Consider the following 13817-nt stretch of genomic DNA (forward strand, 5'->3'; position numbering starts at 1 on the left):
CTTAATATACTGGGGAGCTCACCTACACAACAACAAGGTTCAGGACAAATGGCCTTCCACAGAAATGACCTTCCATATCACTCTTTTGGGGCTAGGGGCTGTTAGGAGTGCCTGTGTACAAACTCTGCCTTTCATCAAAAACAACACACAAACGTTATGATGGACTTAATGTGACTTGTATGTTTTATATAAACTGCCAAGGAGCTGCCGGATCTCCCTCCCTCTGCAAGATAGCATTCAAACTTTGGAATTGATGCACCCATCACAATGTGGTCATCTCAGCTGTCTCTCTACAAGAGATACAGAACAGGATAACCAACAGTCTCAGCTGGAATTTTCTCACGACAATGAGTGCATACTGAATTCACAGGTGCTTGAAGATATAGCCACCCTTTGGGGAAACATTCACTGGCAGTTGCTCTCATCTTCCCAGCGGACAGGGCCCACTTGTATGTTTTTTCCCAGTTTCCTACCCTATCCAAGGTTCTGTTGAAAATTCAACGAAACAAAGCGAGAGTTATTGTGATTGCCCCGACTGACGATGACAAGTCTGGCTCCCTTACCGATGCAGATGGCAATATGCCCTCCTGTTCCTCTGACGTCAGCCCATTCCTCACCCGCTCTCTCAAAACAGGGGCACCCCAACCCATGGGTCCTCCGCCTCCAGGCTTGGATCTTTCTTTGTTCCAAGGCTTAGAAGCAGAATGCTCTGACAAGCTGAAACACAAGCTGACCACTCCACATACCTATCTACAAAATGGAAACGACTCCAAGTTTGTACCATTCCAAATGGACAGATCCAACCTCATCTTTCCTCCCTCTGATTTTGCACTACATTTTAAACTCTCACTCAGCTCCCTTAAGGTACATCTCATGGCGAAAATGGTTTCCCACTTGAAGTGTGCTCAACCACTAACGTGTAGACTCTTTAACAGCATTGCCACCCGCTCCAGCCTGGGACTTTAATCTAGTTCTCAGGGCTTGGACTAGACCTTCCTCCGAGTCCAGGGCAACTTGTTCTCTCTTACACCTGTCCATGACGACAGCATTTCTAATTGCCATCACCTCAGCTAGGCATATAGGAGAAATAGTGGCCCTGATGGCACTATTCACGGCCTGGGTCTTTAAAAAAACAAAGCAAAAAAACCAACAAACAACTCTAAGGCCATATCCCAAGTTTCTCCCTACTTTTTCTGCACGTTCCATATGAATCAACAGATCCATCTCCCTGTTTTTTCCCAAAACCACATTGTGACAACTGGGAGACAATTGTGCATATGCTAGATATTAGAAGGACATTAGCATTCTACTAGGACAGGACTAAGGACTTCAAGAAATCCCCTAAACTCTTCCTTTCATCCAGAGAAAGATCCAAAAGCTCAGTGATATTTCCTCAAAGACTATCCAAATGGGTCTCTAGTTGCATTAATCACTTAGCAAGGGCGCAACTTGCTTCCGTCCATATGCACTCCATGAGATCAGTTCCTACCTCCATCACATTCCATAGGGATACCCCTATCTCCCCAATCTATAGAGCAATGATTGGGGCCTCTATCCATACTTTCACAGAACATTACAGAACACGCCCTCCTCCCCTCTACTTCAGAGTTCTCTATAGGGCTCTGTGGTAGAGAAGGAAGTGAGGGGGGTTTGCCTGTGCAGTGCTAAATAGCCTCAAGGCAGACCATGAGGGAGGGAGAGCACATGCTTGGGCTCAACAGGACACTGCTACCAAAAATCTCTGATTAGAGATGCAGGGGCACACAGACACCTAAAGTAGAGCACCCATAGGGACACACACCTCGAAGAACCATAGTTACTGCACAAAGTGAGTAACTTCCTCTTTTGGCTGTGTTAGTAATGCGTTTTTAGATAAGTCATTCATTTTATTCTTTAATCCTCTCAACTATACTATTTAAGTGTGCTAAACTGAGGGCACCATCACAAAAGCATACGCATTACAGGCTAATCTCTTTGTTCCACAACAGACAGGACTGTTTTTCAACTGAATCCCCTGCACCTGGTAGGGAAGGGAGAAAAACGTCCCCTGATTTGAAGTGTATGAAAAGCTGGAGAGCTTTCATGGCAATCGCTGAACCAGTCACCTACTGAAAGTTGTAGCATAAGGATAAGCATAGAACAACTCTGGGGTTCAGAGATCTGGCAGAGTGGCTAAAGCTTAAGGTTATTAGATTTTTTCTAAATCTAAATTTAGGAACACGTCAAGGCTACATCTATACCACCTTCCACTATACAACAGTGAAAAGCACACCACATCCACATCGCTGTGTGTGGCATACATGTCAGTGAAAGGCTCTGGCAGAGGGGAGGCAATGGGGAAAGGCTGAACCTTTCACTGCTGTGAGAGCCTTTTCCTGTTGCTAGTCTTTTGCCACTGTGGGGAAAGGCTCCAGCACCAGGGAGGTGGCTGAGTCTTTCCCCACTGCTGTCTGGGGAAGGGCTCCGCCAACAGGGAAAGGCTCTAGCAGTGGGACACAATGCTGCTAAAAACAGTAGGATAGACGAGGAAGCACAGGTTGGGTGCGTAAAGAGCTGTGTAGAGAATGTACTCGAGTATATACCCACGCCTTTCAGGAGTGTCTTTACTCGCCTAAGCTGTGCCTCACGGTCTACTCTGCTATTTATACCCATGTGAGGGGGCTACACGGGTACGTACACTACATGCCACCAAAGAAGCAAGCAGTGTAGACATAGCCCAAGAGAAAAAGGACAGAAAAAGTGATAGTTTCACAGTATTGCTTTTTACAGTACAAGAGTTACACAGCTAAGCAATCTGGCCTACAGATTATATAACAAAAACTCTCATGAGGATGCAATTTTTAAACAGTAAATCATCAGCTGATTAGGGTAATGCCCCAAGAGGAAAACCAAAAAAAACTGTACTGATTCAAATGCACTACTAGCTACTTACCATTTTAATTGGAAGTTTAAATTATGTAAAAGAATACGAGTACAAAATAAAGCCAGACTACAGAGCTAAATGAAATCCAAGACCTGCACGCTCAACTAGTTAAATCCTTAGTTAACGGATAAAAGGTGAAGCTGAACTATAATAATCTATGAAATCATAAAAAGGGCTGCTGACAGTATGCTAATTGGTTTGATGGAAGCCTTCCAGCCTAAAACCTATTTTAAGATTCCCAATGGCATGCCTATCATGGGAACAATGCCACTTTTAATACCTACTGACAGAGAGCAATTAGTGTCATGGGAATTCACAAATTTTTTTAGGTCTAAAGTTTGACTTTGAAATGAAAAATGAATTTCTAACGTGTGCAGAGACAGTGAAAGAAAGTTTTTCAAAACTTCCGGTGGAGGGTTATAAATCTTTACTAGAAACAGGAGAGTTCTTAAGAGACTACGTCAAGAGTACATAGCATGACACCCACATTTAAACACTGGAGAACCTGCAAGTTTGAATTCGGTCACATTTAATATTAAGGTTCCACTTATAAAGCGTTAACAGATGTTCTAAGCAAATTCAACTTGAGGAGTACGAGTTAGATTGTTGCAAGAGCATCAGTAGAAGGTGCTGGTTATTTTAAAAGTTATGAAAGCAGCATACTGACCTGTTGGTCTATCAATCTATAAAAATTAACAACAATTCATGAATTATTTTTAAATAGAACCTTAATAAAGCGTGGGAATGAGGAGAAGGAAGTGTTTTACCAAGTTCTGCAGATTGTCTGTGGATCATTTGGCTCTCCTAAGGGACACTAAAATGGAACCCCAAAAATAATGAACAGAAATATTGGTCTGGTGTCAATCATTTTGTATTTAAAACCAGAAGGGATACTTTTAAGGGATTGAACAGTAGATAGATTGTTGACTGGGCTTCATGGTCTCCTAATATCATGAAATGTAAATACTATTTGTGTATGACTTGAAAACATCATAGGCTAAATTCTCAGCTGGTGTAAGTCAGTGTAGCGCCACTGAAGGCATTGGAGTGTCTCCGATTTATACCAGCAGAAGATAGTGCCCTATGGATTGGGTCTCAAACCTTTTGCTACCATACTTAGCACAAAGCAGCACTTGCAACATCTTTTAAGTTGTGTAATTTGTCCTGTAAAGGAAACTTTTTAGTGGTAGATAGAAAAACGAAGTTAATACTTCGCCGTTATACTTACCTCATAAACCTGTGGAGTAGTCAAACAGCGGGCCAGCAGACCACAGCAACTTGGAAGGGTTGTGGTTAGCGGAGGGCCACTATGGGTGAGAATGGGCTTTAAATAACTTTAGAAAAAACAATTAAGGAAAACAAATGTGTGCTTGAAAACCACTGTGAAAACAAGACATTTTAGTATAAACAATCCAGTCATTGATGCATAGCCAGTTCAAGTCCTCTGTGTAAATTGATTACACTAACAGAAAAATCTGTTTAGTTTTTTTTTTTTTTTTTTTGCTTAAAAAAATTTGAACACACCAAAGTGGAAAAAGAAAGAATTTTTCCCTTTAGTGAGTTTTCCCATGATCCTGTTGGAATCCTTTCGCCTCCCACATTCTTCCAGCAGTGGGCTAGACTACTCTCTTCCCAATCATTCATGAAACAATAGCTGGGTCCATATCTGGGCACCATCTGGAATGGACAGAAGAGAAAAGCGTGCACATCTGGAAGCACTTTAGTTTTCTGTGTTGGCAGGCTAAGGACATTCTGCAGAGGAGCTCAGGAAGGACGGACACGTTCTCCCACAATCCGCAATGAAACAATTTCTAAGAGTGGCTCAGTTTAGTATGGCACGAAGAACCAAGCAACCCAGGCAGCGCTGGTGCTCGTCGCTGACCAAGAACGAGCGAGGGCAGTAAGCGCAGCCCTTGAACCTTGCCATCTTCAGCATAATGCAGTACCCGGGTGTGGGTGCTGGGGGAGAGAAATGGGAGGCCAGTAAAACGGCATCCCAAATTCCTTAAATCGGCTACAAAAACAACAAAAATACTAACTATATACAAGAATAAAAACAGTCTTATCTGTGTTTTAGAAAATGCATCACAAGGGCTGAGAGAACAATAGAAGCTCTGACTCGGACCATGCAGTGGTGAGAGAGAACCGAGGGTGTGGTTGGTCTGCCCTACCCTTTATTGCCTGGGACAAAACCATGAGATGGAGCCAGGCAGCATGCATGGACCAACAGACATATTGTCTTTCAAAATCTCTGGCTCCAAATGCAGAGCGCATTCATATAACTAGGGGTCTACTTAAATCACAGAGAAATCACACAGTTTTCACGGGTTGGTCATGGAATAAATAGCAAATTTTGTGGATGTGTTACACAACCATGACATTTGCTATTTATGCGGTGACCAACCCATGCGAAATGTGTGATTTCTCCACAGCATTTCTCAAATTAGACGCCCAGACCCAAAGGGGGGGGTCACAAGCTTATTAGGGGGGTCGTGGTATTGCCAGCCTTATTTCTGCACTGGCTCTACCGGAAGCTGGGGTGGTGGGAGAGTGGTGGCTGCTGCCCACCATGTTATTGCCACCCTTACTTCCCTACAGCTGCTGGTGGGCAGTGCTGCCTTCAGAGCTGGGCACCTGGCCAGCAGCTGCTACTCTCCCTTCAGAGCTGCGTGGTGGGGGACCAGGGGAGACCATATTTCATGGTCCATGACACCATTTCCACGGTCGCGAATTTGGAGGACGCCTACGTGTAACCCCTCAGTGGAATACAACAGGGACCATAACTCAAAGAAAAAGAATCTCCTTTTCACTTGTGAAACACTGGAACAAAATTTGTTAGTCTCTAAGGTGCCACAAGTCTTCCTTCTCTTTTTGTGGATACAGACTAACATGGCTGCTACTCTGAAACCATTTATTGAGAGAGCTATCCTGAGACTACTTTAAACCTGGGGTTCAGAGGTGACAGGCTTCTAAATGAGCCCAGTGTAAACAGGTAACATTTGTACTGATCTGTACCCACCAGAAACCTATCGCTCCCTACCCAATCATGGGTGCTAAAGGGTACATTTTAACTGTGCTCTGTGTGAAACTAAAAAAAGCCAATAGCAATAAGAAATTCTATTTCTGAATTCCAATGTTTCATCAGCACAAATCCTGCAAAGATCTTTCCCCAGCCCACTAGTCGCTACTGAGAAAACAAGTGCATTAAAAGCCGATCTCTTACATTTAAAATTCAACTGTAATAGAGCAAACAAAGCTGCTCTAAATTAATGTTTTTCCCTCTCCTGCACCTGCTGGTGACTGTGCTTGTGCCAGGGGCAGACAAGAGGAAATAAACACTGCCAGCCAACCCTAGTTTACAAAGGCACAGACCTTGAGGAGGGAGAGGGGGTAGTTTAGTCAGCTCTGCTTCCTTCTTAAAAGGCAGTTAATCACTACCACATACTCTGAATTATTTCCCAGCTCTCTTCAGAGTGAGTCTCACAAAAGAATGCTAAGTAGCAGTACTATCAAAGTAGCTTGGCCTAAAAATTGACCTACTGATACTTTGACAGAGGCTCCAACCACTTGAAAAGTTGTCTCTCAAAGATTACAAACATTTACAAGTATTTCAACAAATTAGTGTTTGTGCTCCCTTAGGTTATGTCTATACATCAATGTAAGCCTGGGCTCGAGCCTAACCTATCTTGCATCCACACACCAATTGTGCTAACATAGGGTTCGGACCTACAGTCCCAGGACGCTGCAGGGCTGGAGGGTCCAAGCCCATGTTACACGGGACCACAGGTTCTGAGCCCTATTGCTTTCCTGTGTGCACGCAGCCTCAGCTTGACTTGGGTCCCGGAAGTCCTCCCGATGTATCCCAGAGTTCCCGGCAGCAGAGGAGCAGTGCTGCAGGCAGCTCCTGCCTGGCTGAGCGCGCTTCCTGTTCCTACTCTTCTCTTGCTGGTGACAGCTCCAGCTCCTTCTCATTGCTGCACAGAGCTTGCCTGGAGCAGGGAGCAAAGCTGACAAGTGGGAGGTGGCTCCCGGCTGCCAAGGTGTTGGGGGTCATCCCTCTCCCAGCCGTTGGTCCCACTCTGTTCTTTGCCCCTTGCTCCTGGGCCTTCCCTGCCCTCCCTGGGGCTGCGTGTGCAGAGGCACCCAGGTAGTGTGCACTTTGAGGGTGGTGGGTGGGAGCCAGCCCCAAAACTTCCCCACAGCTTCCTGGGAATCCCCTAGCTTTGCCTTCCAGGGTGCGATGAAGGCAGAGATAAGGGGCCCTGGGGGGTGCTGGAGCACACTGCACCCCATGGCCTGGGGATGCACTTCACCGCTCCGCAGCCAGCAGCAGCCAAGGTGTGTGTGTGGGTGGGTGGTTGGGTGTTTTCCCTCTGAAACCTTCATTTTATGTCAAACTTCAAAACAGACAAAAATAAATAAAAGAACAACCAAACAAAAATCCCTTCATTGAACAGCCTAGTTTAAAAATTAAGAATTGCAAAGTTTCATGTTAATAGTTTGACAGCCCTGGACATGGATGCCCTAATTATAGAGGCACAAGGGCATTTCCCTGCCAGCATGACTCAGCCTAGAGGTGGAGAGTCAATTCTCAGATTAGGTGGCAGATCAGTATAAAGCCTTCTGAAACTGCAGCCATTCTACTGAGACAGCCACCACAGGAGCTAATTGTGATTATGTACTGAGGTGCTCCTTATGGGCACCTGAGTCCCATCCATCGCACCGTCACAGTTAGGAAACAAGGTGGGCAGTAGATTTTTCCCATAGTATAACACATTTGTAGGGCCAGAGTGTCAAAATTGAGGGGGGAAGGTGTGCGAAGCACTCCAGGACAGGATTACTTTGACTCGGGTCTGCGTCCCGCCAATGCCCCAAGTTTGAGTACGGGTCAGAAAATCCCTTAACCTAGGGTTAAAATGCAATGTAGCTGCTCAAGTCCAGAGTTTCCTGACATGGGTCAGCTGACTGGAGTCCCACTAACACTCTGCTTTACATTGCTGTGTAGAAGTATCCTTTGGTACTTCTTTTGGCCCCACTACCATATTGTCTGAGCACTTCAAAATCACATACGGCTCTTATCCTCACCCAAAAGGGAAGTGCCATTATCCCGGTTTTGTAGCTCAGGAACTGAGGCCCAGAGGCTAAGTGACTTGCCCAAGGTCACACAAGCAATCTGTGGCAGAACAGGAACTGAACCTAGGTCTCCCAGGTCCCAATCAAGTGCAAGCCACACGGCTATCCTGGCTATTTCTTAATGTTTCTGGACACAGGGTGATCCCCTCACCCCACCCCTCTGCTTAAAAAATGGACTTGCTGGGTTATTAAGTATAGCTAGTGCCCAGTGCATCTATCAGAGGAACTGGAAAGGAGGAGAGACAGGAGAGCTAAGCTCCAACTGTAGGGCATCCCTTTTACATGGAAGAAAAGCAAGACCACACAAATAGCATAGTGAAGGGTGTTTTAGAAAGGTGTGTAACACACATAAGGGTCAAATTCTGCATCTGGTACAGACAAGGAATTTTGGGTTGCACATGTTGGAGGGCAGGAGTTGACTTGTGTGTTTTCAGTCTTCAGTATAAACTCTCCACATGGGACATGACCCAAGAACAAGGACAGCTGTCAAGAAGCCTAGGCTAAGACTTTCCAACCCTGAGTGCCTAGAGTTAGGCTCCTACGTTCATATTTAGGCTCCTAAATAAGCACCCTGATTTTTCAAAAGTGCTGGGCTCCCAGAGGCTCCTACTGGCTTCCGTGGAAGCTGCTGCATGCTCTAACTGTGCGTGTGCCACTCCTCCTTCCCCCCCCACCCCCCCACTAACTTCTTCCGCTTGGACAGAGTGTTAGAGTAGGAGGGTGGATGAGTCAGACTGAACTTCCGAGTCCTAAACATCTCATATCATCTACAGGGTATCCCATAAGGGCTCCATCCTAATGAAGCAGCATGGCTATTCAAAGCAAAGTAACTCAGCTGGAGAACACAGGTTCAGGAGGAACTAGACTGCTAGTTTGGTCTCTGGGCACTAGCAAAAATGAGAATTGTCTTGCAAAATGGATCACTGACTTTCTGGACCTCGAACATTTGATCATTGCTCTCGTTGCAGAATTCCTTTTCTGAGTAAAGCTCTTCTCTCCCCACACAAGGTGAAATACCACATGCCATAATGGAGGAAATTAACTGCAAGTTCAAGTTTCTGCCCTCTACCCCAAATCTATAATGCCCTCTGCTGAATGACCTTTATAAAACTCCATTGTCAAATCCGTAAATCCAGAGAGTTATAAATGGCAAAGAAACTGAACATTACATTAGCTTTAATATCTTGAAGCTAAGCAATACTTGTTAAAAGGATACTTGTGATCAAAGCTATACCATAACCTGAAGAGCCAAGCACTTTCCTGCTTTGTCCGGTTTCCTCTTTCAGAATCTGGACCATCCTGAGAATGAAAGGACAAAATACACTCTGTTATTTCTGAAAACACAAACACACACTTCCACCCAAAAATTCCACTGAAATTATAGACATAAATGTAATCCCCACTGAAATGAGTAACACCACACTTATATGGGATTTTTCAGGGGGGAAGAGAGGGGGAATAATTTAAAAAGGAGTTAGGAACACTGCTGTGCTGAGAAGATGCCCTACCCCAATCAGATCAGTGAAGGGCAGTTCCGCCTGATTCAATGCAGAAGATGTATGCTGCATGTTTTGGGTCCCTCTGCACTGGAGTGACATTCATCCTTAATTACTTTAATGATAAAAAAACATTCCTTGTCCTAAGACCAGTTAAATCACTGATGACTAGTGTACCTTGGGGAAAAATCACTTCACCTCTTGTGACTCAGCTGATGCAGTAGTAGCCCTGGGTAAAAATCTAAAGCTGAACACTGGACATTGCATCAGAGAGTTAAGCCTTCCTGGATAAATACCCTTAAACATTAGACCTTATGGTTTGAAAGTTTTTACTGAATAAAATGGACTGGAACATTTCCAGATTTGTTCCTATTCATCTCGACTTTGGCTTCCTTTACTCTGGGTTTATTTGATATCTTTGCCTTAAGCCTCTTGTTTCATGGTCAGAACAAGAGGCTTTACCACACCTGATGAATTTCAGAGATAAAATTATGCTTTGTCAATCAGCATTAGAAGAAGTAGGCTCGTCAGTGAATCCAGGTAAGCTTGATAAATCATATTTGGGTGAGGTTGTGAAAGATTTGGTAAGTGCCAGATCAGACTAAGTCTCAGAAGTGTTAAAACGTTAAACAGGGTGGTGAGGGGGTGGGGGAGGGCTTACTTTCCATCCCAAAACTTGCTTTAGCCCACACATAGCCACTCCTCCCAGCGCAAACCTTACGCAGATACTTCTCTGCTGCTGCTGGCGGCGGCACTGCCTTCAGAGCTGGACACCTGGCCAGCAGCCACTGCTCTCAGAGAGCAGAGAAGAGGGGGCCAGAACTCCCTAGTGCAGCCCGACTGGCCTGCTCCAGACTGGGCTTCTGGGCCCCACTCCTCTGCAGTTGCTGCCCCCGCGAGGGCTCTGCCAGCCCAATAGCCAGGTCCCCCCAGCCTGGGCGGCTTACAGGCTGCGAGCAGTCAAAGGGCAGAAAGGAGCTGAGGAGCAGATACAGCCCCTGGGCTCTGAGCAGCAGCAAGAGACGGGGGAGCGCTGTGGCCACCCACACCACGGCATTAGCCAGTGCATCCACACTGCCCATCTCCAGCTTCTGGCCTCCGACGTGGCCCTGGAGTGGGGCCTCAGGGTAGGAGGCAGGGCTGGCACTTAACAGAAGAGCAGGGGGTGGGGCTTTGTGGAGGGGGGCATATTTTCTGTCTAATCCACATCAGCCCTTGCACTGAGAAGAGTCCCTGGCATTAAATATAAGCCTTTTAATGTACCAGCAGCAGCAGAAGTGATCGACCAGCCGGTGTTCAGCTGCACTTGTTTGTACTTTTGTAACTGCTTTTTCTTTTGGCTAGAAGCTGCCAAACCTCGGTCAGAGAAACCAATGAAGTGAGAACACCCATGAAACAATTCTTCAAATCACTGGAGAAATAATGCTGAAGCCATTCTGCCACCTCCATGTGCTTCCAACCTAAAAAAGGTGGTAGCATCACCACAGAAAGCCAGACTTCTCAACAAACAGCTCACTGGTCCCTCCCAAATGATAAATCTATTCTGCTGTAATTGCGACCTGCTCCTGACCTTGGGCCTGTAAAATAGGGGGAGGAATCCCATGGGAACTATAACTAATGGCTGTTGTTAAGACACAATACACACATTAAACAGAAAAACAATTCAGATAAATGCTTTACTTTTGTGTGGGACAGAATATAGAACAAATGACTAACTTCTCATTTCCTTGCAAATATTGTCAATGCGAATATTATACCTTGTTTTTTCTAATTATTCCTGCTGCAAGCAGTTCCTCAGAGACGGCTCAGTCTAGTCTGAACTGGCTGAGAACATTACATCATTGCACAGCCATCAAACTTTGGGTCTTACCCTGCTTCCACGGTCTTCCTTGGGACTGGGTAGGGCATACAGAGATTAGGAAAGGCAGAAAGAGAGACTTCTGTTGCAGGACTGGGCCTATTCGGAGACCTTCCAGACACAAAAGGCCAAATTCATCCTTTGTGTTACCTTATCCCCATTGTCTTAGAAATTACATAAAACATGCTGTTGACTTCAGCGAAATTATACCAGGGATAGATTTGACTCAAAATCTGCAAGGAGCTCAACACAGATGTGTAGCTCAGTTCCTGCAATAAAGAAAGATGCTTCCTGAACAAGTTCTTTTTAATCATCATTTGCTACCAACAGGAAACAGCAAGCTAACAGCAAGGAGATACAGCTAACAAAAACTTCACTCCACTTCAAATGCAATCAGTGGGGTGCGTGTGTGTTCTGTACACTGAATTTTGTAGAACTGACACACTAGAGCCCTGTGCATCTTCTGGGTAGAAATCTATTAGTGTTTATGTTGTGCACTTTGCTTCCCCCTTTAACAGGTTAATTTCTTAACACGTTTCTGTGTAGGTGATTAACTGCTCTACTGTATCTGTTTAGCATGAACCAGTACTTGGTCTGGCAATTTCAGCTCTGAGTTAAGGGCTAGAGTGTAGCTCAAATGATGCTGATGGCTCTGTGAAGAGGCAACTGTCAATCAAGCAGCTAGAAAGGTCAGTTCACAACAAACATTTTACTCCCATTCCAAATACTCACTCCAAGGGAACTTGGATGGATGTCATTTGGAAGTGACATTTTCTGTATTTATGGACAAAGGAACCTGGAAATGTTTTTTATTTTATTGAAAAAGTGATTATTGCAATAATCACTGCAACAATATACAATTGCAGTGATTATTGCAATATTGGTGCCTAGCTACCACAGAGAATGTTACAGTAGAAATTCACAGATATATGGTATCCATGATAAAAGGTGTATTTGTGACACTCACTTCGTCTTGCAGTGCTGATCGGCAATACGGGGTGAGGTCAAACTGCGCTGGTGCACTGTGTAAAGTAGTGAGGGCTTGCATTAACATAGTGGTGAGCACAAGGGAACTTTTAATTTGTGCTGGCAGGATCTACATGGGCCTGTTAGCATGCAACACGTTGGTGCACCTTCGAAATCATTGCCCTCCAGTGCACATTGATGTAGATGAGACCAAAGATAAAATTTGATAATCTGACTGCAGCTACTTTACACAATTAAAAGTGCAATATTTGGTAGCAGTCACTGAACAGAAGCCAAGAGGACTTTTCTCTATCCATTGCTCCTAAAAAGAACTGGTTATGGTTTAGAACATTTAAAGAAGAACGCAAGAATCCCTACTGGAAAAATAAAAAAACAAGCATTAGACAGCATGCAAAAAACTCAGATCTGGGGAATTTTCTGGTGCTGTTACAAAAGATCCAAATTTGAAGTACAGATCAAGATGGTGTATTCTGTGACCTGAAAACGTACCCATCAGCCACCACAGGTATCAATCAGCAAATAAAATGCATCCGTCACTAGAGAAAATATTCGCCAATATCACATACCCTTCACGTTCTTTTGGATTATCTCGTTTTACATTAGATCACCAGCCTAGTAGGAAAGTTATCTAATTACTTACTCCTTGTAAGACTTGAAAGCTGTCATTGCTGGGTGGGGGATCCTGATCTGGGTCAACTCCAACTCTACAGAAACATTAGGAAAACAAACAATACAAAAGCAAACTTATCAGATGGTCATAAACACCATAAGGAGACGAGAATGCATTTTTAAAAGCAGCTTAAGTGGTTAGTTCAACAGCATTCCACATGCTTATTATAGAAGTCATTTTAGGAAGAGTTTTTCTTTCTTCCATTGTAATTACATAGACATATTACAAATAAGTTACTTTTTCAATCAACCAGAATCCTTCTCCAGGTAGCAGATTTTCATTTACAACTCACCACCCTCTTCCTTGGCTGGCTGCCATCCCTGCTGTGTCTTTTAGAACCATACCATTTTGTGCACGGACTAGCAGAGTTGTGGCTAGTCTCTTGTTCTGCAGGGAACATCCCTCCTATGTGGCAGAGTGTGTTCGCAAGAGTACTGTGATGCTAGACAGGCCTCCAAATGGCTTAAGCATACACAATAATTTACACTTTTTAAATATACTTCCTAAAAAGGGATCAGCAAAAGAGCTTCTAAAGCTAGGTCTTCACTGCCCCCCAGTTTGGATTACAGCAGTGTGAACAGCAGAGTGCAAAGTGCTATGCTGTAACTCCCCCTTGAGGATGCTGCGGGCATGAACTAAAAGGGTCCTAGGTTTCAGAGTAGCAGCCGTGTTAGTCTGTATCCGCAAAAAGAACAGGAGTACTTGTGGCACCTTAAAGACTAACAAATTTATTAGAGTATAAGCTTTTAT

The 13817-nt window shown here is 44.5% G+C and overlaps 1 protein-coding gene across 6 annotated transcripts in view; it reads right to left on the bottom strand.

Annotated features, from left to right (window-relative positions):
- SLC9A7 (solute carrier family 9 member A7) overlaps positions 1 to 13817 on the bottom strand; it is a 121835-nt gene that overhangs the window by 12157 nt on the left and 95861 nt on the right. For 2 of the 6 annotated variants that reach the window (XR_006287814.1, XR_006287812.1), the window contains 5 exons: positions 13038 to 13101; positions 11423 to 11679; positions 10816 to 11012; positions 9273 to 9355; positions 4222 to 4257 (listed from right to left, as the gene is read on the bottom strand). Coding sequence is in view for 2 of the 6 variants with exons in the window: in XM_037898969.2 (XP_037754897.1) it covers positions 4152 to 4257; positions 9273 to 9355; positions 13038 to 13101 (253 nt within the window). In the remaining 4 variants the exon portion in view is untranslated. Of the gene's footprint in view, positions 1 to 4151; positions 4258 to 9272; positions 9356 to 10815; positions 11013 to 11422; positions 11680 to 13037; positions 13102 to 13817 lie in introns of those variants that run through there. The other 4 variants (XM_037898969.2, XM_037898962.2, XR_005225342.2 and 1 more) reach the window with 3 other exon arrangements.

The sequence above is a fragment of the Chelonia mydas genome, chromosome 1 (genome assembly GCF_015237465.2).
Source record: "Chelonia mydas isolate rCheMyd1 chromosome 1, rCheMyd1.pri.v2, whole genome shotgun sequence".
In the NCBI taxonomy this organism is placed as follows: Eukaryota; Metazoa; Chordata; order Testudines; family Cheloniidae; genus Chelonia; species Chelonia mydas.